This window comes from Xenopus laevis, chromosome 3L (genome assembly GCF_017654675.1).
Source record: "Xenopus laevis strain J_2021 chromosome 3L, Xenopus_laevis_v10.1, whole genome shotgun sequence".
In the NCBI taxonomy this organism is placed as follows: domain Eukaryota; kingdom Metazoa; phylum Chordata; class Amphibia; order Anura; family Pipidae; genus Xenopus; species Xenopus laevis.
The window spans coordinates 83626765-83650379 of record NC_054375.1 but is presented as its reverse complement, the minus strand read 5'-3'; the positions used below and the strand labels follow the sequence as shown (position 1 = coordinate 83650379).

General features: G+C 37.8%; 1 protein-coding gene across 3 annotated transcripts in view; it reads right to left on the bottom strand.

The window, feature by feature from the left end:
• Nucleotides 1–17758, bottom strand: part of reln.L (reelin L homeolog) — a 206685-nt gene extending 188927 nt beyond the window's left edge. For all 3 annotated transcript variants that reach the window (XM_018252669.2, XM_018252671.2, XM_018252670.2), the window contains exon 1: nt 17219–17758. In XM_018252669.2, the coding sequence (XP_018108158.1) occupies nt 17219–17453 (235 nt within the window). In that variant the 5' untranslated portion in view covers nt 17454–17758. The remainder of the gene's footprint in view (nt 1–17218) is intronic.
• Nucleotides 17759–23615: the final 5857 nt, after the last annotated feature.

Sequence of the window (23615 nt, the reverse complement as noted above, 5' to 3'; positions counted from 1 at the left end):
AAAAAAGACACCACTTGCCTGAATAATACTGGTGTCAATATGTATTGATCAAATACTATTCTGCTCTATAGTGTGGTAAAGCTCAGAGCTGCCCGGTAGCAGCGCTGAGGACTATCACCTGTGAACATACTTGTTTGCCACTGAAAAATGTATGCATTAAAAAAGGCTTCAGCAAATTATTTTTCGCATTGGAACACATCATTCCAGTCCCAAAAATATATTGTAAAAGACTTGAAGATACTTTTGCATTTAAGAATTAGAACAAATCGTTGATGAATCATACCATGGTTATTATAGGATTGACTTCATATTTAGTGCTCCTTATAGAAAAAAAGATTATTAAAAACAGTAATAATTAAATTATTAAACAGTAACTGAATCCAATCAGCAATTTATGTGTTTAGTGCATTACTGACACAGAATAGAAGCATACTACTAAATATTAGTACTACTACTAAATATTTTATTTAGTGGTAGAATATGCACTTCAGAAATGTTTATTATAATAAACATGTATCAGATATGAATGCCCACAACATTGTTTACTTTAACATATTACTGATGTTTATATGTACACTGATTCTTTAGTATTGTATAATTTCAATAAAAAAAGTAAGTAGCATTGTTTGTAAGTTTAGGTGGTGCAAAGCTGCTGATCACAATATTACTGCTTAGGGAACATGCTGACTTCATGTCAACATACACATAGTGGGCATACATATACAATATATGTGTGTGTGTGTGTGAACGTGTGTGAGTGTGTAGCCTTTTGTCTTATTTCAATCCAAGTGAACTATGTAACACTTGCATCTTTTGAACACATAAAAAGAAATGTATCTAAATATTATAAAGGTGAATAATGTATGGGCTTTAAATTGTGTTGTAAAAAACATAAATCTTTTTAACGTTTATTGTGTTAAATCTATGACAGCAGATTATTTTATAGTTTTATAGTGATTGCCCATATCTGAATTACAGATTAAATCCTAAACACAACAGACATCTTTTATATATTCTTATATTATTCAGTCTGCATGTTGGTGCTACTACAAGTGACATGTCTTTTAAAATATGAACTGAAATAACTTACAAGCAGTACACATTTAAATAAGATAATGAAGCATATAGAAGGTGAACTAAACAGTTTCGAAGATATCCAATAAGCAAAATATGGTTATTAAACATTCATGAGATGCTCACAAATATTCTGAATTAATCAGCAACAGCACATTTATTGTTTAATATTTAATGACCCTGCTTCTACAATCCTCCAGAAGAATTCAACATTATCACATGCCGTACCAATGTCCAGGGGTATGAATTATAGAGGGGTTGAAGGCCTTAGTGAGAGAAAAAGGGTTAATGTATGATGCTTGGGATTTTAATGATTTTCGCCACAGCTACAAAGGAATAAAGAAGTGATTTAAAGAGCATCTGCCTGAATGCCATTCATGCAAGGGATTATAAACACAGTCTTAGCAAAAATGCTCATGCCAAAGTGTCTAAGATTGCTGCAAATAACATGCTGCTGACTTTGCAATGTCCCCCACATGTTAAAACATAGTGACGGCATTATTACACATCCTCAGATGCATTAATTGTGCAATTACCAGCTCTTATACTGCTCCAGACAATACAATTTATGAACTTCATGCTGGATGCAGTATTTGATTTTTATCACCAAAGACTTATAGTGTGTGAAGGAACAATGGAGGCATCAGTGCTATGTGATGGCAGGTGCAACATTTTATTTTGTTTTTGCTTTGTTATGTTAAGTAACTGGTGACACGCTTTAAGCACTGACCTTACTATTACTTATGTATGCCTTTAACTGCTGCTCTGCACTTAACAATGATACTGCTCATCTACTTAACAGACAGAATTTTAAATAAAACTACCTAAGGCTCCTACTTTTGTAATGCAGAATGACAACTAACTCCGGGATATTGGAGAGATAATGAGTCAGTCCTTTCATCCACCAGATCCATGCAAACTGTGCAGTTTTTTTTGTAAAACCAGAACTGGATTGTTGATATTTCATCAAGTATTGTTCGTGACATGTAAAGGACCGTTTTTAACATAAATGTGAAATGCAAATGTAAACTAGAAAATGTAAATGTAAATGTCATAACCCTCTGACTTAACAGAACTTTACAAAGGGTGACATTTTGAGAAAAAGGCTTATTACAAGATTAAACAATGAGGAGAGATAGAGAATATCTCCCAGAAAGGTCCTCCCAGAATGAAAAGGGCGTTGTACTATAACAGGGACAGCAGCAACATTTCTAAAATTACATGGAAATTGTGAGATATATGAATAAAGAAATGGACTGAAATGCACAATTACAAAGTGAAACTTCTTTGTCCTCTGAAGCCACTCATTTGCTAAGTATAAAGTCATCTTGTTATGAGTCGCTAATTCATGCTGCATTTGCCAGCCTGTGGGTTAAGAGCTCCTGTACTAGACAATGTAATTACAAATGCAAAGTCTACTAAACCATGCTGACATGCTGGTCACTGCATCTGTGTTATCTTGTGTGTATTATGTTATCTTGTCCTCCTTCTAAATATATATGTTTTTATCAATAATAATGTATTTCCATTTCTTTTGCAGGTTTTCTTTATTTTAAATGTTGTGTTGGTCACCACTCTAAAGGTGGCCATAGACCTAACAATTACAATCTTTCCTGGAAAAAATCTTTCCAGGAAAGGTTGTTTGTTTCAATACATACTTGTTGAGCTGAATCATCAGATATACAGGTAGAAACAATAGAAGGATTCAGCATATACAGTGAGCGATGTTCGGGTGTCTTCAAAGGAACCCAGATCAAAATTTTATAACCAGCCCAATTGACAAGCTGACCGATATCCAAGCCTTCTGTCAGTATTGGTCGGCTCGTCTCCCACCATACACGCACCTAATATCGTACAAAAAATTTTTGGTGCAATAATATTGGTGCGTGTATGGCCACCTTTAGGCATAGGATACCAAAAGCTTGTAGTTTGCTAAGTACTGCTGAACTACATCTTCTAGCAATATTGTATATATTGCTGCCATAATTAAAAAACACAGGTATACAACATAGTATTTCTTAACAGGGTCACCACTAGCCATCTGAGCACCATTATTACACCTCAGTACAGATCCTGCAATTAACCAATGTCCACATCAGCTCACTATAAACAAATATGAATTTTATTATATTGGCTATAGAAAACTGTCCAAAAAATCTCTTTTAGAACAGAAAAAATACATTTGAAAATGCCAGTGCCACTAATTGTAGTCCATATTTAGGCATTAGATTGAGTAAACAGTACAATGTAAGAGTAACTGAAAGTTCTACCACACTCATTAATGCTGTTAGTGCAGTGTCAAAATAGTTTCCTGTTTGTCTTGGTTCAGTCCTTCTCTGCTTACTGAGCAATAATTACAAATGATCGAGAAAAAAAAGCAATGAAAGAAACAAATCTTTCAAATCTTTTTCCTGTCTGCAGGAAACAAACGCACATTTAATTTCATGTGTAATGAGCCCGGCACCACATCTATTACAGCGATTCCTGTTTGATATTTTACCTTGTAATGAATCAGCATGCAAGTTTCACACTGGTTCAGTTGAATTATAAGCAAAATCAATAAAGGTGCCTTGTTTCTTAATTAGTTGAAATCAAGATACTTCAGGGAACCTTTCTGTGACTTTGTGTGCAGCCTGCAGAGCTATTCGGAGACACAGAAATTAATTACACATGTGACACTAACCTAGTTCATTTGGAAGCTCATCATTTCCATGCTTCTTCAACCTTTGCAGTTCACTAGGTCTAGATGGCAACACTACCTTCTTTAAACAGTCCAGGTTATAACAGTATGTGCTATAAAATCCAAAATATCTCTCTCTCTCTCTCTCAGTGTACAGAGATTGCCACATAATAAAATTACCCTAACCAATAGCTGTCACATTGCAAAAGCTTTAAAGAAGGTTAGGGGCACTGCTGTTGATCTGATCTATGCAGAAGTTCAATATGGTATTTGCAAATATATAGCAATTTCCACCATTAACATATGCATGATTTTTATGTTTAAGAAGACAAAATAATACATGGCCCTTTTCATACTATTTATGTGCATTACAGAGAACAGGCAAACATAAATTGTCACTATGCTGCAGCCACTTAAGGAGTAAAGGCTAAAACCACTACAACTGAAAAGTGCCCACCAAGTTTTTATCCACTATTAGGGATGCACCAAACCCTTTCATTCTCGATTAGGACAAATCCCAGATCCCTCTCACTGGATCCGGTCGAATAACTAGGATTCAGATTCAGTTTGGTCAGGCTCTTGGACCTGGTTAAATCCTGCTTAATAAAGCTCAGATTTGGTTGGATCCTAGATTTGTTGCATCCACTACGAGGCACTATTTCCAGGGTTAGATTTACTAGTGCAAATGCTAATTTGCAGTTGTAAATCAAAGTTGCTTTCATGTTTTAATATTGGTGCACATTGCATTGTTTCAGCTACAACAATGGAACTTCTGCTATGATGTTCTGGGAAATGTCTACCACCCAGCCACATGACTTCCCCTATGAGAGATATGGCTCATTCTATAAAGATGTGCTCTACATTTGCTTGTGTCACATAAAGCCAGTTGCTCTCTTCTGACTATATTTGGGTTTTTTTTGTCTCTTAGCAAAATGGTTCTCCCCAACAAAAAGTAGTGCATGTATAATGAATGATAGGTTACATTGACATGTTTAATAACAGGCTGCTTACTGTTACCATTAGAAAACTGGGAGGCATCGATTCAACTTTATTGGGACTTATGTATCAACAGCTGGCAACTTTATACCAGGGCAGTAACAAGAGACAACCAATCAAATTTCAAAAGGTTCAAATCTGCCTCCTTTTTGTGTTTAAAGAAAAAAAATCCTCCACCACATTATAGCCACCACCAGCTACATGTCTGCATCAGCAAAAATAATGGACTCATCACAATTAAACCAGGACCTAAGTTGATCTGAAATTGGATACTATTAACTAAAAACAGCTGTCTAATAAAATGCTTGATGCATAGCTACATGTACTTTGTAAATAAAAGGGGACAGGACACAATTCCAGGCCCAAGTGCATTGCCACAAAACAAAAATAACCTTCAGACAAGTAACTATGTTCATACAACTATAATTTGGAGGGCGCACACCCTATAATAATGAATAATTAAGATCAATGCTGAGGTGCCAATCCCATGGAGACCGCCCAAATTAGGCCTCCTGATACAATTATCAGAATACAAAATATTGTGATTGCACACTCATTTATATAAAAATCAAATTTTATTGTATCAAAAATCCATATAGTACTATATGGATTTTGCCTCTGAACACTGTAATGGTCGAAACGCGTAGTGCCAATTGCTGGACCAAATTACGAATATGTAAGTGCTTTTGATACAATAAAATTTGATTTTTATATAAATCACAATATTTTGTATTCAAGTAACTATGTTCAGTCAGGCTAACTCTTTACTTTGTTGGATTTGAACCCTCTTGTATGATAAAATACACAATGATTTACTGTACAATATACAATTTATAAATATAAAGAAATCTCTATGAAACCTATGTTTACCTGATTATAACTTTGTAGTATGCAAGCCATAAATGGATTGCATGTATCATTTTCTCCATTTTATGTTTTACGTTCCTGACTATGTTATTAAATATTTTAGCAATTTTTATTTTGGTCTCCAAAAATGATGCACAAACCCTTTGGCTTTTGTAGCTTCTGTGTATCCATTTGTGCTTGAACACAGGACAGAAGTGTCTCTTATCAGTCTCTTAGATAATGTTCTCCCAGGGGAACAGCTTCTTATCAGCTGTGCCCTCTGAGGTCTGTGTAACATCCATTTTAAAAAAGATCGCCTGACATTCATGTCTTGAAAGCTTTGTCATAATCAGTTAACACATGGATTGAGCTTACATTTTCATAGATAAATGAATAAACTGTTATCTGAATTTAGATGTATGTATTTATATATGTACAATATGTGTATTTTTCATTAATCTAAAGCTACTCTTATATGCACTGCTGTGCAGTATATTTTTTTCCCATAATGTAATGAATTTTAACTGCAATTAAATAAAATCAATGTAAATTTGTAATGTATATTGGCAAAAGCCATCCCTGGTAACTTTAAGAGCTGAATTGCAGAGAGCAATTGCGCTGTCTGCACTAGCGACATGGACCCCCTCCGGCACGGAAAAGGTGAGCGAGGTGGGGGGAGGGGCGCTCCTACAGGCCGATATCTGGCCGAAAATCAGGCAGCTGTCATACGGACAGGTATGATTTTCCTGTTGGATCTGCATGATCCTTGATCCAATGGCATGTAAAGTGGACACTTGAGTGAAAGATCTGCTCGTGGCTTCAATATCATTGTAAGAAAGAATATGGGAGCCCAAAAAGCTACACCGCCTGGGGCTCCATGTAGTTTTAAGTCTACAATGGGATACTTAATTTGAAATGCGGTGGCAGAGCTGAGGAGTCGGTGCGGGTAGCCCTCTTAATCAGGTTTTGGAGTGTTCCCCTCTATATACTGTATATCTACATTGGCCTCTAGAAGTTGTAAACATGTGGAATTTATTGATGCATTTATACTACAGGAGCGGCTGGGAACAATCGGACTTTTTGGTAACTGCTAAGAAACATTGTGTCCCTTGGTTCTCCTGCACCTTAAATAATGGTGACTGTGCCCTGATATGTTGAATGATCTTTTGCCATGTTTTCTTGCACAATTCGAACATTAAATCCCTTAATTTTCTACAATGTTTCAGCAAGCGTGCCTGGTACTTGTACAGTTAGAATAAAAAAAATAAAAATCTGAATTGTTGCTAAGAGTGCATGGACCAAGACAAATAAGCTTTCTGTCATTCAGTATACACTACTCAATATACCAGTTGCTTTTCTGTTTCACAGCAAGGCTATAAAAAGCAGCAAACAATGAAAATATGATTGCAAAGTGCTTTCTAACATGGACTATTTTAATTATGGTGTGCATGATACTTGTTTGGCAATTTTAAAACAGTTAACAAGAATAAAGAATATAATTTAAAGGATAGATAATATTTATTGTATGCTTGCATTACCAGTAACACATGTGGATACAACCAAAATCATTTGTATTTTAGCTGAAAGGTTACATTCGTGATAATTACAACCACAGCCCTCTTTTTCCATTTTCTATATTACAAGCTGTCCAAAAAATCTGTGGTTGACCATGCTAACAAATATGCAGGAAGCATGAGCAGGTTCTGAAACCATTTTCAGGGGCAGCTGTTTCCTTATAAAAAGGTAAGGAGACAAAACTTTTCAAATGAACTTTATTTCCTTCCTCTACAACGCCTCCTAACACCTCCTTCCATTTTTTACAGTGTAATGAAAATGACAAACAACAAGTCTGTATCCATGCTGTGATTAATTTAGAATCTAAAGTAGACATATTTATGGGGCTCATTTATCTACATAGCAACTAATCAGTGACTGGCTTTTTTCAGCCAGCTGCAGGTAGAACAATTTGATTGGATGCCATGGGTTGCCCAGTGTTGATAAATGAGCCCCATTGTGTCAGTCTCATCTACTAGCATTATATCTCCCCTTCCTTTAAATGTATAGGGCCGCAGAAAAAAGGGTTCAATTGTGTTTTACATCTTAAAAGTGTCATCATATCAAAGCTGCGGAGATATCCTGTATGCTCTGTGTCTAGGCTAAAATCTGAGTGTGTTCTTCCATTTTCCTACAGGAAATGGTCATAACTGTCGCAGATCTCTGCAGTTGCAGCCCAAGTCCAGCTCTGCTGCCAGGCCTAAAAAAACTGTCTCAGCCTGTTCATGCTTATGGTGGATGGTGGAGCTGTAGCTTTCCCCAAACTATAAAGTTACTGTATCCTAGTACAGGTATGGGACCTGTTATACCGAATGCTCGGGACCTGGGGTTTGCTGGATAAGGGATCTTTTGAAATTTGGATCTTCATACCTTAAATCTACTATAAAATCATGTATCATTAAATAAGTCCAATAGGCTGGTTTTGCTTCCATTAAGGATTAATCTTAGTCTGGATCAAGTACAAGGTACTGTTTTATTATTACAGAGAAAAGGGACATTTGGATTATTTGGATAAAATGGAGTTTATGGGAGATGGCCTTTCCGAGCTTTCTGGATAATGGGTTTCCGGATAATGGATCCCCTACCGTATTGGTTATTTGGATCTCATTACCAGCACTTTTATTTGAGCACCATCTACTGTGTATAATAGTCTCCACTGAAGCATTGTGTATATATACTTTGATGTGCTCATGTTGACATTAACAATGCTCTCAACTTTTATGTTAAGCATATTGCCATTTATTAACAGCTGGAGAGCCACCTTTACTACTGTAAGTAAGTCCTGCCTCCCAACAGTTGACAATCGAAAAGAGGAAAAAATTCTGGCACGCGTATCGTGGCAAATTTTTTGACCATACCCATTTTGTGATCACATCCCCTAAATACCACATCCATTTTACAAAATTTGGCAAGGTATGGAAAGTCTGAACACATATCTTGGGGATTTAGGGTCATGTTTTGTGTGTTATTACAGTTTTGCTAATGAAAGTGTATTTCCCTTTATGCTGTGATTGTCAGTTCCCCAAGAGACCTGCTTATCTTATTATTTACAGGCACTGAGTATTCTGGGCTCTCTGCCAAAAAGACTCTTGTTTAATTAAGTTTTAGAAACTTTGTATCTACATCTACAGGTTTTTTCAGGAAGGGACCGCCAACACAGATAGTTGGTGCATGTGCAGTTGGAGACAGTCCGGTGTTCGAGCCAACTGCGCATTTGCCACAAACTCTGTAAATGTCCGAAAGGGAATGAAGAGGATCCGGAGTAAATGGAAAATGTGGCCCTTGAGCTCCACTGCACTACTCTGCATGAATACGTGTGATTCACAATTAAGGTGGCCATAGATGTAACAATTACGATCTTTCTTGGAAAAGATCTTTCCAAGAAAGATCGTTCGTTTCAATACACACGTGTAGAGCTGAATCGTCAGATATACAGGTAGAAACAATAGAATTCTAGCGGTATCTGACGATTAAGCACTAACAATGGCTGATGTTTGGGTGACTTCAAACAATGTAATTGCTCCTACCGCACATCTGTAGTTCACCAATCCTGCAACTGGTGGTGCATTTCCTCCGTTGACCCGGCCGGGTCCCTTAGCAACGAATGTGTATAGAAAACGGATCCGCACACACACTGGTTAATGCAGTCGGGGATAATTGTATCCTGATGAACGGTGGGTGTTAAAAGGGGATACTCCCCGACTGCAACCAGTGTGTGTGCGGATCCATTTTCTATACACATTGGGTGACTTCATAGGGCACCCGACCAAAATTTTCCGTCCAAACGACCGATATCCAAGTCTTCTGCCGATATCGGTTGGCTCTTTTCCCACCATACACACACAGAATATCATACGAAAATTTGTTTCGTACAATATTATCTGTGCGTCTATGGCCACCTTTAGGGACACATTTTCACTAATGCACTTTGCAGGGAGGAAGCAGGGAGGAGCACTATGGAGGGTAGTGGATGGAGCTTTTCACATTATTTCTCCCTTAAAGTAATCAAAATGGAAGATAAAGAAAACAGTAGTATGTGATTACAGAAGGCCTTTGCTTTTCTTATCTGCCCAGGCTTCAAAGCAATAATTACTAAGTTAGATAAGGACCGTGGATCATGCCTCTACATACAGCCAGAATCCTATGGCTGGAAGGACTGAGAATGAAAAATGTTCCTATATGAAACTGATGAAAGTGAAATTGAAGATACATTTTATAAGGCATCAACACTAATCTATTCTCGTGTTAGTATGTTGTACAAGTGATATTCTGAGACAATTTGCAATTGGGTTTAATTTTATATTATTTGTGTTTTTTGAGTTATTTCACTTTTTATTCAGCAGCTCTCCAGTATGCAATTTCAGCAATCTGGTTTCTAGGGTCCAAATTACCCTAGCAACCAAGCAGTGCTTTGAATAAGAGACTGGAATATGAACAGGAGAGGCTCCGACTAGAAAGATGAACAATAAAAAGTACCAAATACAATAAATTTGAAGCGTTACAGAGCATTTGTTTTTAAATGGGGCCAGTGACCCCTCTTTTGAAAGCTGAAAATAGTCAGAAGAAAAAGGCAAATAATTCAAAAACTATAAAAAATAAATAATGAAGGCCAACTGAAAGGTTGCTTAGAATTAGTCATTCTATAACATACTAAAAGTTAATTTAGAGGTGAACCAACCCTTTAATATCTGACATATATTTTCAGGTGCTTTTATGCTAGAATGCCTAAACATCCTGGTGATGATATATTTCCCCTCTAAATAAGTGCTGGTAATAATATATTTGAGATTCTAATCCAGCCTTTACTTAGACAGCCCTGCTTTAAATAAGGAATATCCCTTGTCACCACAGGTACCCTCAGTTCTGAAGTAGTTGGGCACTTTTCCTTTCACACATCATATGCTGACTGATAAGCGCTCTCTCATGTTTTCAGTTTCAGCAGGTATCCAGTTACTGATATATCAGAAAGCATTCTGCTTACCTAAGTGAGCTGAGTGTTTGGCAACCTGAAGAAGAAGCCCAGGCTTATACTTAGGGAATAGTTAGAAAAGAGATGTGACATCAAGAGGTATATCTTTAAAAAACATCAGTCTTCTTTTTATATGCATTGGAGGTTTATTAAATACTGCTGTGTGTGCTTCTTTGATGCCACATCTGCCTCCTCTCCTATTCCCAGCAGGTCAAGATTAAAACATTAGCCTGAAATAAGTACGGCAAAGGTGAGACCAATATCGTAGGGTGCATTCTTTCATAATGATTTTTCTTCTGTTTTCTCCAACATTAAGAGGGTTATTTATTAAACCTCAAATTTTTCTGGTCTGGCTTTTTGGGACAAAAATCGAATTTTTCAAGGAACCAAAAATCGAGTTTTTCAAGATTTAATATATCCCGATGCTGCAAAAAGCCAAAATCTGAAAGGCCACCATCTCAGACCTGTCGAGGTCCTGTATAAGTCAATGAGAGAAGCACCTATCCCAAATTGAAGTTCTCAAGGTCTTCAGTGGGTTTAGCCCAGAGATCCAACCTTGGATATTTTGAGCAGAAATTTTAAAAAGTGATTTGGGGAAAAAAAACCCTGAAAAATTCATACGATTCAAATTTTTTCAGTTTTTTCACGATCCAATTAAAGCTAGGTTTTTTAATTTAGTTTGTTTTTCCTTTAATACTACAACATCTAGTAACTAGTTTTCTTAGCTCATTACATTGTTAGCTTACTTAGCTTAAAAATCATAAGGAAGGATAACCAGGGTTCCCATGTCTTCCAATGCATTTTGCTTGTATTGTGTAATATACAGTATGTGTTATCTCTTCCATTTTTGTTGTTTCCTCTACCAACTGCTGCCACTCCTTATATAGCGGAGGGGATGCTATCCTCCAGTGTCTCGGAATTAGGGATTTTGCTGCATTTAACAGGTGCAAGGTAAGTGTGTGCAACAATTCATTACTTTCTTCTGTTCTTATATTCAACAAAATTTATGGTATATCGCACTCTTTAATTACAACATGTGTAATTTCTGCTATAGTTTGCAAAAATTTGCCCCAATATTCCTTCAAGGCTATATATTCATACCAAATATGTACATGTGTACCTACATCCTGATTACATCTCCAACATTTGTCTAAGCTATTGGGGAATATTTTTTTAAGTTTAGCTGGAGTGTGGTGCCATCTGGTTGCTAATTTATAGTTCATTTCCCTTATTCTTGCTGCCCTAGATGACTTGTGTGGTGTTGTTAGGATCTTTTCCCATGTTGAAGATGTGATTGTGATATTCAAATTTGGATTTTAGTAAATAACCCCTAAAGAGTGCTTAATCTTTGGACCCTAGAATGAGATGCAGTTCTGGCTGCTAGACATACAGGTTACATGACATAGCACTATGACTATGTACTAGAGTTTGATTCTAAAATGGAGTTACTTAACAATATGAGTAAGATAATGACATTTGCACAGCAGATATAATTATGATGTCATCTGCCATATATGCATTATATTTTAAATCCAACCTGATGCAGATAGCCCAGGATATGTGTCCTGCACATTGATGAAGAATGTACCATCTTCTCTAGTTGTTTATTACAATGAACAAGAGAAGATGGCACCTTCTTTATCAAAAGTTGCATGGTCTGTTCTTTTTTGGAGAGATACAAGAAGGCCTAGTTGTAACATATAACAGGCATAGCAATCAATGCTACCATACTTTTGATAGCTGGAAAATGTAGATAATGTTCATTGCTGTTTCTGTAAGATACCAGACTTTGAAAATGCAATTTCCCTTTCCTATGTCATGTATTCTGTCTTTTACCAGACTCATATTGTGGAATGGGTTGTGTTCATGCTTATAAGAACCTACTAATTATAATAATAAGCTCATAAAAACTGAAAGTACCGCCTGCATGGAAAGCAGAACTGCACCATGCTAGTAAAATAACACTGCTTTTTAGATGGCACTATAGGGTATAACCCATGGGTAATGCAACATTTATCTACACAGATATGGCAGGGTGTAGCTGGTTTTCTTGCTGCATCTGTTTATAAGCTAGGTAATGCATGAATATGAAGTTGTAGTGGAATGCATTTCATAGAAGCCAATAGATGCAGATAGGCAAACATGGACAAAGCGATGTATACAGAATTTAGTGTTAAATATTTAAAATTATAGGATCCCCTTTAATTTGCTTACTTTAATCAGTAAAATGCTAATTATTTTACCAACAGTACATTTTTAATTTGTGACTAAAATATGTGTAAATTATTGTGCAGAATTTAATCCAATACCAATGAATTCAAATATTCAGTTTACGTAGCAGTCATTATAACACCCCCTTTGAAGTAGGCCCATTGTTAAAATAGGATTTGGCAATTTTGGACAATATGGGAAAAAATGTTAAAGGAAGCTAGATTTCCTGTACATTGAATATGCTTTTAAGGTAATTTTGGCTATTATTGTGGCTGGAAACTGGCCAGAATGTTGTCCTTTCATAAATATATTGTGCTGTTACATGTACCGGTATTTGGTGAACAGATATGTATCTTCTAGAAGCAGATCTTGAACAGGCAACAGATAATAGTTCTACATAAAGCTATTTTTTCATTACTATAGCATGAATTATAACTGTCAGATCATGTTTACAACATACCAGAGGGAAAGAATGAGGGTTTTTGGCAGACTGAAATATTGAAACATGCGGACAATCTTTAAAGTGGCCCAATATTAATGAGTTGACTATAATAACATTGTCACTACATTGCTGTGGCTTCAACAAAACCTGTTCAGGTTGCCAGTTTGCATTGTTTTTATACTGTACCTTTGTATTAATTGATAAGCTATGGACAAGTACAAAGTAGCAAGTTAAAACAATTATGATGGAGACTTAAATACAGTATATGCCAAATGTTTTTTTATTATGTTTTCAGAATCCTGATATGATATATGTCGTGTTGTGACATCCATCAGTATTCAAATCCAAATGTGTGCTAAGCATTGCAACATCTTGCTTCTAAAGCACATTGATTTACATGAAAGCACTATAAGCTATATGGCAGCATACACTACACTACCATGAATAGAAAAATACATAGGCAGCAGAAGAACAGCAAAGAAGGAGAGAAAATGCAAACCAATAGGCCATGCCCACTTTTCAAATGACATGCCTACTTTAAAGCTCCACCCTTTAAAGCTTTAAAGGAAAAGTAACACAAACATTTCACATTACAGATAAAACTTTTAAACACCTTTATTAACATATATAACAAAGAAATTGCAATAACATCAGTAGTTAATGAATAAATAACAATACCATGGATTTATAGGGCACAGCTCAGAAAATTAAGGTGGCGACTGCTTTACGTCCAGTTAAAACCAGAAGTTAGTTTCCTGCATTCTCTAGTCTAGTGTATGAGGGAGCCTGTTTCCAAAGACATTAATGGGCTTCCCAGGCTACTTAAAGGAACAGTAACAGCAAAAAAACGGAAAATGTATCAAAGTAATGAAGTTAAAGCTACTGTTGCTCTGCACTGATAAAAGTTCTGTGTTTGCTTCAGAAAAACCTTCTACAGTTTGCTTAAGAAGACTACTATAATTACTACTACAGTATAAACAAGCTGCTGTGTAGCCATAGGGGCAGTCATTCAAGCTGGAAAAAAGCACAAAACAGGTTACATAGCAGATAACAGATAAAACACCATTATATAGGGCAGGGCTTATCTGTTATGGGATGTGTAACCTGTGCCTTTTCTTCTTTTTTCCAGCTTGAATGGCTGCCCCATGGCTACACATCAGCGTATTTATATAATGAAGCAAACACATAACTTTTACCAGTGCATGCTAATAGTATATTATATGTCAATTACTATGAAACACAGTTTTACATTTTGGTGTTACTGTTCCTTTAAGGGAGAGGGATGGACAAAGGATGCTTTCTTATCTCTTACTCTGGTTTCTGTGTGAGCTGAGCAGGCTGCCAACATTGTGGACAGAGGGGGAGGAGGGGGAGGCTGACCGAAAGGATGTCACAGGAGGAGCAGCAGCCAATACTTGGTGTAGTTACTTTTTAAATCTATTGATGACATTTCTGTATGATAAATATGCTAATAAAATTATGTAAAAATCATATGATTAATGTAAAATATTTGTGTTACTGACCCTTTAAGGGTAAATGTAGAAATAGCAAACATTGCTTCCAGTCTAATAAACCACAATAAACTAATTTTCTAAGAAACGCTGAATAAAAGTACAAACAATATGCATGGGTGTTGGAAAACATAAGTGAAGTGCAATATGTTCTGGAAGCACTCGCTAAAAGGAAGACAGCTGTTCTACACTGTCAGTGTCATCTCCAGCAGGTTATACCATGAGAGATAGGGTATTAGTAAAACCATCATTACACAGCGATACAGTGAGTAGAGGGTCCTCCATCCCAAGCACATTATATATTGAAAAGCAGGGTGCGCAGGAATGTTAAGTGTATTATATAGCTAAAAGGGTGTAGGCTGACCAAGCGTGGACGGGAATTTAAATTAGGCCTTATCATTTTAGGTACGATGAGCCCAAGTAGCCCATCACAAGCCCAAATTGTAGCAAGGGTCTGCTGAAGCATGTAACCGCCTATTGAAAAGCATTTAGCTACTCTGGGTCAACCTCAGGATACTATATTTTGTAAAGCCATTGGAATTGACACCTTATGCAGATTATATATTATGAAGCGGGCATTATATTGGAAGCAGCCATATACAATAAGAACTATAGCAGTGGGTACCCACATTCAAAATACATTATATATTGGGAGGCAAATGATATTAGGACTACAAACCCATTAAGCAAAATGAAAGGCAGTGAATTTTGACAACCAAAGCACATTATCTATAGTGAAAGGCAGCTGATGTGATGTGGGTACAGACAATACATTCAATACACCCCTTTTCTGATTACTCAACTTTCTTCAATATGCTCCTCTCATTTATTTTGTATTCTCTAGTCATTTGTCTCTCATTATCTTATGCTCTCCTGTTCCCAATAAAGAACTGTGATTATTTTCTGTTCAGTTTTAAACTTTTACCAGCCCTCTCTCTGCCATATATGTTTATGCTTTTTACTTTTTCCTATCCTATTCACTCCTTTCCAATTTGATCCCACACTCTTTCCCCTTTATCTTTATCTCATTCTCTCTTTCTCAGGTTTCAATTTCATATTTTAATTCTTGCCCCTTTGTCCCTATTCCCGCAAAGAAATCCACTGTTTCTACAAAATACGTTTTCTAAAACACAATTAGGCATTCTGACACCTTTGACAAATCTGGCATTTTCCTTAACACAAACAACAGCATGGTTTTACATGTATGATTGTACCCACTGCTGAAAAAAACATACAGTAGAACCCCATTTTACAATTTTCATGGGGAAAAGGAAAAAATAATATAATATCTGGGAAAATGTCAAATCTGTGACAGTAACCTATTCTTCAATTACTACAAGGATATACATAACATTGTGTTCATGGCAAGGGTTAAACATTGCAGCAATATTGTTAGACTACGGCAGAGACATGTGCAAGAACTCTCTTTTCATGCACAACCTAAAACAATAAGTGAAGGTGTATGACTGTCTAAGGTGCAGAGCGTTTTTGGAAACAGCAGGATATAATTTTTATGTAAAATCTGGGAAATGCAACCACTGTAATGCATTATCAATTGGTGAGACAACAAAAACAATTCAAATGCAGGAAAACTTAAATTCAAGGGATGCAAAATTGAGGTTTCACTGTATATAAATAAAGTACTTTTTTCTAACAATCTTTACATTCAACCCCTCTACCCCCACATTTTGTCTCCTGTGTTCTTATTTTGTTTCTCTACTCTACCTTCCTTGTACCTTTCTCCTAATTACCATATAGCTTTTCTCCCCTTAGCTTTTCAATTATATAATTCCTAGCATTTCTCCTGGTCATCCTCCTCTGCATAATCACTTTTCTTTACACTTTCACTTCTTTTCATTCTCCCATCCTACCCCCCCCATAGTCCCATCTTTGTATCTGACATTTTTACCTCTCAGTTGCTCATTTACTATTGCTCCCCTACATGCCATTCTGTCCCTACTTCACTGACATACTGGACTGCTGCTGCAGGTGCTGCTTGTTTTTTTTGCTAGAAGTTTAAGTCCCGGTTTGGCAGCACAGGGATTATATAGCCTGGGGGGAAGTATAAAAGTCACCGTCCAGTTTGTCCAATCCCTGAGCATCTAAACCAGGACTTAAATGATACACTGGAAAGTCTGCTGATGGAGGGGGAGCGGCTGGGTGGCTGGGTAAGCCTGCCTGTTGTGGATTGTATTTTATGCTGCCGAGATCAGCTTCTGCCTTTCAATTTAAGATCACTGACAGATCCCTCGCTTCTGCAGCTTCTTTTGGTCAGTGATAGGTCAGTGATGTTAACTTTGTCAACACCCCCAGGTTCCGATGCCTATGGTTTGTGTGTATAATGTATATGTATATATGTACAACAGCTTGCCATGCCATTTACAAAGCATCACCCGCTCTACAAAGACAAGGGCACTGCCCTTGGTGCCACTTACCATGGTACTCCTGCCCAGGTATGTAGTAGCTGGGGTTGCCCGCCAGGTGCAGAGAGATGAGCACTTCTCCTTGTTCCCCATCTCCTTCCAGTTCTCCATGATGAGTGCAAAGGAAAAAGAATGGAGAGAACCTGGGATAATACCCCACCGCTCCGCGGGCAACAACAAAGCACAAGATCCCCGTGAAGAGCAGCAAAGTCCAGCGCCCACCGCAGAAGGTGTGGAGCAGTTCCATTCCTGGGTCCCACTGTTCTTAATGAGCTTTCTTCATAAGCAGCCTGGGATACAGAGGTTTTATATATATATATATATATAAATATATAATTAATGGGGTTTTTTTAAATTCTTCAAAGTTAAAGTGAAGAAAATGGAAAGTTAACGTGACAGTAGAATGCTGAGAAGCACCTGACTGAGATTTAGGTTTCCCAAGTACACCTCAGGTCTGGCTGCCTCTGTATCAGCCGGCACGCAGGGTATAAGGCAGCAGCACACAGTCTGAGGGTCTCGCACACAGGAGCTGTGCTACACTCATACAGCACATGCCTTCGATGCACACCAGTTAACTCTGCTCTCTAAACACGCCCTCGGCTGCTGATTGGTTCTGTGGGGCTCTCTCAATCTCTGCCTTGACTGGAGTCTCAAAAAGGTGAATGGCTCTTACTGTCAGTCACTAAATTAGCAGCCTGGAGCAACTCCCTTTATTCCTCAGTGTGGTTATCATACTCATAATCATAGGCACAGGAACCAGGGGTCTTGGGCAAAAATTTTGTCTCTTGTTAATTAAAATTTTAGCCCTAACAAAGTTAAAATCACTGACCTATCACTGACTGAAAGAACGGAGGGAGCTGCAGAAGAGAGGGATCAGTCTGTGATTTTAAACTCAAAGGCAGAAGCTGATCTCGGCAGCATGAAATAAAATTTACAGCAGGCAGGCTTATCCGATCTCCCAGTCGCTCCCCCTCCTTCAGCAGACTTTCCAGTGTATCCTTTTAAAGGTGGCTGTACACGGGCTGATAAAAGCTGCTGACAGATCTTATTGGCCCATGTATGGGGCACTCCGACGGGCCCTCTGAAAATCTGGCCAGATGTCGATTGTGCAGGGCTAAAAATCCCATCAGAACGCAGACCACATCTGTTTGTTAATGTGGCCCCATGATCCGACCGCCCGTACTGCTGCATTATGATCCAATATCGCCCCTCTAGGTGGGCATATCGGGATGAGATCCGCTCGTTTGGCAACATCACCAAACAAGCGGATCTTTCTGTGTATGGCCACCTTAAGTCCTGGTTAAATCAGGAATTGGATACACTGGAGGGTGACATTTGAACTTCTCCCAGGCTATACAATCCGTGTTCTGCCAAAGTGGGACTTAAACTTTTAGCAAAAAAAGAGCAGCACCCAGGCCACTGGATTTGGATTTGTGGTGAGGCCACAAAGACCCGGGCCTAGGTCTGCAAAATCTTAGGGACGGCATGCTGCCCAGCCGCATTCTAAAGTGTATTGGGAACCCAGAGTTCCCCCTTGTGTGGGAAGGGGGTGCGCGTGGACGTCTGGCGCTAGGATCACGATGCTGCGGAAAGAAATCCGGCCCTGGCAGCACCTGCAGCAGCAGTCCAGTATGGCAGTGATGTAGGGACAGCAATATTAAACAAGCAATTGAGAGGTAAAATGTCACATACAAAGATGGGACCATGGGGGGTTGAATGGGAGAAGGAAAAGAAGTGAAAGAGCAAAGAAAAACGGTACTACGGAGGAGGATGACCAGGAGAAATGCTAGGAATTATATAATAGAAAACATTGCTGCCAAGCGGGCACAGGGGGTTCAGACGTACCGGGCATAAAGGGGGTCCCCCCTTGAGAGAGCCGTAATGAAGCATTGAAGTCCCGAACCGCCAAAGTCCCAAAGTTCCGAAGACCCGAAGTCACTAATCAATGAAGACCAGAATGCTGAAATTTTGTCATATGTGGCTCCATGATTTCTGATGGGGGCCCTGATAGTAACGATCAGGGAAGAATAGCTATATGAAAATTAAGAGAAAAGTACAGGGAAGGTAGATGAGAGGGAAAAAAAACAAGAACGCATGAGACATAAAGTGGATATAGAGGTGTTGAAGGTAAAGATTGTTAGAAAAAAGTGTTTTATTTATATACAGTGAAAATTTAAAAAAAGAATATTTGGAATGTGAAGAAAAAGTGCAGAGAAAAAAAATGGCAGATGAAAGAAAAAAGACAAATTGAAGAAAGGAGAGAAGAGATTTGAAAATTGGAGGTCAAGAAAAAAGCAGAGAGCATCATGTAAGTTGATGCACATATTATGAATCATCTGCAGTATAATGTACTTATGGTGGGCCTGTGCCTGTCAATTCACCTGTATGAGGTGAAGAAGTTGTTCACAAGTACAATGGAGGCTTAAATATAATTTAGCAGTAATGTGCTGTCTAATTGGTAGAATGAAGAGCTATGCGGTCAAAACAATTTGAATTTCCCATCTAACCCCTGCAATCATCATGGGACTTGTTAGACAGTACTTGGGGATGCAAGTGCTCACCACTTCTGTATAATGTAGAACTGTATATGATGCTTGTGGTCCCAGTATCAACTGCCCTCTATATATACTGTGGGTGTCTGTAACCACTGTTTATCACTGTATTTAATGGGATTGGGATTCTCATGTGTTTGGATTGTCAACATCAGATGCCTATCACTATAGATAATGTGCTTTGGTTGTCAATATTCACTGCCTTTCACTGTTCCTAATGTGTTTGTAGTCCTAAGATCATCTGCCTCCCAATATATAATGTATTTTGAACATGGGTACCCACTGCTATAGTTCTTATTATATATGGCTGCTTACGATATAATGCCCGCTTCTTAATATATAATCTGCTTGAGGTGTCAATTCCAATGGCTTTACAAAATATAGTATCCTGAGGTTGCCAGTACCTGACCCAGAGTAGCTGATTCTAGATAGGCGGTTACATGCTTCAGCAGACCTTTGCTATAAATTCCCCGTCCACACTTGGTCAGCATACACCATTTTAGCTGTATAACTGTATTGCTGTATAATGATGGTTTTACTAATACTCTGTCATGGTATAACATGCTCGAGATGACACTGACAGTGTAGACCAGCTGTCTTACTTTTAGCTAGTGCTACCAGAACATTTTACACTTCACTTGTGTTTTCCAACAGCCATGCATATGGTTTGTACTTTTATGCATTACTTGTTTGTATGACATAGAAGTGTGCACTCTGCCAGGTGCCACTGAACAATTCACTCCCCTGGAAGTGTATACTTTTCAGTCCTCAGTGTTGGAAATACAGTATAGTAATTGGCAACAAACCACACAGCCATCTGCACCTAATCTAAAAGGAGAAGGAAAGCTAAAAATCTTTACTTTGGAATTTCAGTTTATTGTGGGTTATTAGACTGGGAGCATGCTTGCTATTTCTACATTGGCCCTTAAAGCTTTAAAAGGTGGAGCTTTAAAGTATGTATGTAATAAGCAATAAAAGACAATACGTCCTGTTATTTCCATATATCAAGAAGCACTTCCTTTACCTATTGTTCAGCCTGCCCCTAGTGTAATTGGGCAAATGTAGTAATATGGTCTGTGTCCTGTGAGCATTCAAGCACAAATAGGAAATTACACCATCGTTTCAAAGGTCTCTGAGTTGAAAAACCTTTTCTCTGTATTATTATCTACTATTAAAATTGCAAGTAATACACTCTGGTACACTTGGCAACAATGGCTGCTCCACAGAAGAAAATATGGGTTAACCTGACATTTCATAACATCCTTTGTGCTTTCTGTGTAATGCAGCCCCTCCCTTACCTTGTTCTGCTATGATATGACAGATTGTGGGTCTCTCTGTTTTCCAGAAAAACCACTCATTATGGAAAGTAGAGGGAAACTTCAAGTCCCACAATCCAACCAGAGTACCTTAGCTTGCAGACATACCTCCCCTTCAGGATAGCAATGGGGTCGAAGTGATCTACTTAAGGTGGCCATAGATGCACAAATAATATAGTAACAACAAAACAAATTTTCAAACAATATTCGGTGCATGTATGGTGGGAAAAGAGCCGACCGGCCCATCGATCGGGTTGGACGGAAAATTATTTTTCGGGTGCCTTTGGAGACACCAGAACATCGGCCATTGGTAGTGCTGAATCGTCAGACACAGGTAGCATTCTATTGTTTCTACCTGTATATCTGATGATTCAGCTCTACAGGTGTGTATTGAAATGAACGATCTTTCTTGGAAAGATCTTTTCCAGGAAAGATTGTATTTGTTATGTCTATGGCCACCTTTAGATTCTGATCAGGGCACAATCCATAAGGTGTTTGAGTAGACTGAATAGACAAAAGTGATAGGAAAAAATATACCCACCCCTCTTTTAAACACAAGCTCAGTCAGTTGTAGAAAATAAATATATTTTTTACCTGATTCCATATATAGAAAGAAAACCATGTTAACATATCATGTATTTCTCATAGAATAATGGAATTACTTCCTCACAATGTTAAGTGATGGATTTTGGGACAAGTCTCTTTGCTTCCTATAGTGGATGTGCCATAGATTTCCTGGAAAGCAGAGACACTTCAGTTCCCAGAATCCATCAGTTCCAGGCTCAGACTGAAATTCAGAATAGGCACTGTTATTTCAAATACACAAGGGCCCAAACAACTCCCCCCAGCCCACTAAAGAAACCTACAAATCTTATATATTTTAAATTAAATTAATTATTTATTAACAGACAGTGACAATTTTAAACTTTTTAAAGGACAATGAAAGCCTTACTCATAGGGGGGGGTTCGTGAAAACTTTTTTTGCTGCCCTAGATATTTTTAGAAGAACGAGTTATACGCAGATATTTGTCTATATAAGTTACCATGTTATAAGCTAAGGGTGGCACTGATCAATGGTTGGTCTTCCAAGACAGGCTTAAACTGAAAATGTCTGATAACCACTGAAGCAGTCCAACAAAATTAAAAAATTTGACCAATTGCAAAATATTTCACGTGGATACGTTTTCTCTGCTATAGATATAGTAAGCTAAAGCCAACATGCCAAGCAACATCATAGGGCCCTGTTCAGTGCCTGCCTGCTAGGGTGCCACCCAGCGGGTATTCTACTGGCCTAGCCAGTAAAATACCAGCCAAGGCAGGGGTTGGTATTACAAATTTACTGGCAATGTTTGTAACAACTAGTCCTCCGCCTCCAGCACGCCTCTGATCTACCTCCTGCGTGCCTCACATTCCCTCTTCAGACTCCACCTGCTTCCCTTTAGCCCGCAAAACCACTACGTTTTCTGCAGTGTAGCCTCTATAACGCATGGCCCTGCCCCTATTGTGACACAAGCCCACCCCTAAAATCTTGGATCCACCCCCGCACTCCCCGGCCGGTAAAAAATGTTAAAAAAGAAGGAAACTACTGCCTGGTGAAATGCAATTCAATTTCTATACAGGTATGGGATCCATTATCTGGAAACCCATTATCTTAAGCTATGGTTTTTTGGAAAACTTCAGGTCCTGAGCATTCTGGATAACAAGTCCCCTACCTGTACCAATATGCAGAGAACCCCACGCAAAACTATGGGAATCCAGATACTGATAATGTTCTAACTGCATTAGTTCCATGAACATTTCTACTTTTCTATTTTTTTCTATTTATTTCCTTTAATTTTCTTTTTACTTTATTTCTTGGCATCTAGCTGCTGTTCAGCTTTTTACATAGTTCCTATGAGTATAGGATCGTTGTTGATTACCTGGGTGCTCAAGTTATCTGCAGGTAAAGAGGCCAAAATTTGACTTTGTTCATAAATTTCACTTTATTCTGCTTTGCTGCAATTGTTGATTTTTTTCCCAGGCCTTTTTCCAACTAGAAAGTAATATTCTATTTTAAAAGTTTGTACTCATGTAATTGTATAGAGACATATCTAACTTTCTAGATAATAGTCAAAATTAGTATCAATTTCTTGTCCAAATTTAAATAGAGAAAATAAATGAGTACTTGGAAAGTGAATGGTAGGAACCACACAGCCACAATCTTTCTAGGTTAAATACATGTGCACAAGCGCAGTTTGTTATAACAGGGTAGATTTGTCATGTATACATAATATTCTGAACATATTTACATTAGAAAAACTGTAATACAGTACACAGTGAGTGTTTGCAAAGATGCAATGCTGACTTTATCCTTGTTTTGACCAACCTCATGATGACATCTTTCCAGAAAAGAAGAAACAAGTATAACAAATTTAAAATGTAATTATCACTTTTTTGTCAATCAGTTTAATTTTTTTCTCAATACTTTATACCCATTATAAATAAATTCTGCCAATTGGTTGAGCATGCAGTAAAAACTAATAGTTAAACTGTTAAACTTGA